We start from the raw sequence: 1,739 nt of genomic DNA on the forward strand, positions 1-1,739 counted from the left end.
AAATAATTTTTCATATAGGATCAGATCGTGCTAAACTAACGGAAAATGGTCAAAGCAGTGAATTTGGCCATAAAAAACACAATTGCAAAGTGGTGCTACTAGTCCTTCCAATCACAAATAGTTAGCCCAGAATTGTGTGCGATATAAAAGCATCACACGGTACGAAATTAGCCGTGCGTCCAAAATGGAAACGTAGCATGCCTATAAAAGAACCGATAGGACAGCTATCAAGTTATCAACTGCACTCGCACAGTTCAAGATAGCCATGGATCTAGGTGCTATTGCAACTCCGCAGTCACTATGGCTCGTCCTTCTCCTCTTCCTCATCATCGTGTACCTCGCGACGTCGCGTTCTAGAGCAGAGAAGCTGTACGGCAAGCTTCCATCGCCTCCATTCAAGCTCCCCTTGATCGGGCACCTCCACCTCGTCGGGTCTCTGCCCCACGTCGCCCTCCGCGACCTCGCAACGAAGCACGGCCCCGACGTGATGCTCATCCGCCTCGGCGTCGTCCCCACGCTCGTCGTCTCGTCGCCTCGCGCTGCCAAAGCCGTCCTACGCACGTACGACCACCTGTTCGCGTCCCGGCCGCACTCCCCCGTGGGCGACATCCTCTTCAGTGGCTCCACCAACATAGCCTTCGCCCCCTACGGCGACTACTGGCGCCAGTTAAGGAAGATCGTCACCACCCACCTCCTCGGCGCCAGGAAGGTCCGCTCCAACCGCGCTGCCCGTGAGACAGAGTTGCGGCTCGTCCTGGCCAGGGTAAAGGCCGCGATAGCCGCGAGCTCGGCGGTGGACGTTAGCGAGGTCTTCAGCTACTTCGCCAACGACGTGATATGCCAGGCCGTGCTTGGCAGGCTGCCCCGGGAGGCGGGCCGGAACAAGATGTTCCGGGAGCTGCTGGAGATTAACTCCAAGCTCCTAGGTGGGTTTATACTCACCGACTTCTTCCCCAGCCTTGCAAGGCTGGACATGGCGTCCGGCAAGGCGGTGAAACAGAAGAAAATATGGGACGACCTGCTGGACGACCTCATCGACAAGCATGCGAGCAAGACGGTGATGGACGAGGACGAGCAAGACTTTATCGACGTCTTGCTGTCTGTTCAACAAGAGTACGGCTTGACCAAAGATAACATCAAGGCAATACTCATGGTATGCACTATGCAGATCGATCGAGTTCCACTTCCATTAATTAATTCGCACAAGTTTTCTATTTATAATTTTACTCAAATTTCTGACTGATATTTTATGTACAAACTAATCGATGCAGGACATGTTTGAAGCTGGGACCGACACAACGTACGTATCGCTCGACTACGCCATGGCTGAGCTGATGCGGAACCCACGCGTGATGACCAAACTGCAAGCCGAGGTGAGGAGCTGCGTCACCAAGGGCAAAGAAATGGTCACCGAGGAAGACCTTGCAAGCATGAGCTACCTCAAGGCCGTGATGAAAGAGGCCATGCGGCTGCACCCGTCCGGGGCTCTCTTGATACCCCACCTCTCCGTAGCCGACTGCGATGTAGAGGGCTACACCATACCCTCCGGGACGCGCTTAATGGTCAACGCGTGGGCTCTAGGCAGGGACCCCACCTGCTGGGAGAATGCGGAGGAGTTCGTGCCCGAGCGGTTCTTGAAAGGAGCCATGGATGCCGCTTGCGACTTCCAGGGGAACGACTTCCGTTTCTTGCCGTTTGGGTCTGGCCGAAGGATATGCCCGGGCATAACCTTCGCCGCC

At 55.2% G+C, this 1,739-nt stretch overlaps 1 protein-coding gene across 1 annotated transcript; it reads left to right on the forward strand.

The window, feature by feature from the left end:
- Window positions 1–265: 265 nt before the first annotated feature.
- LOC123177700 (indole-2-monooxygenase-like) lies at window positions 266–1,733 on the forward strand (the record flags this gene model as incomplete). Its single annotated transcript, XM_044591294.1, has 2 exons — window positions 266–1,153; window positions 1,272–1,733. Coding segments are annotated over exons 1-2 (1,350 nt in total), but the record flags the coding sequence as incomplete, so codon positions are not given.
- Window positions 1,734–1,739: the final 6 nt, after the last annotated feature.

Source organism: Triticum aestivum, unplaced genomic scaffold (assembly GCF_018294505.1).
Source record: "Triticum aestivum cultivar Chinese Spring unplaced genomic scaffold, IWGSC CS RefSeq v2.1 scaffold66515, whole genome shotgun sequence".
Classification (NCBI taxonomy): Eukaryota; Viridiplantae; Streptophyta; class Magnoliopsida; order Poales; family Poaceae; genus Triticum; species Triticum aestivum.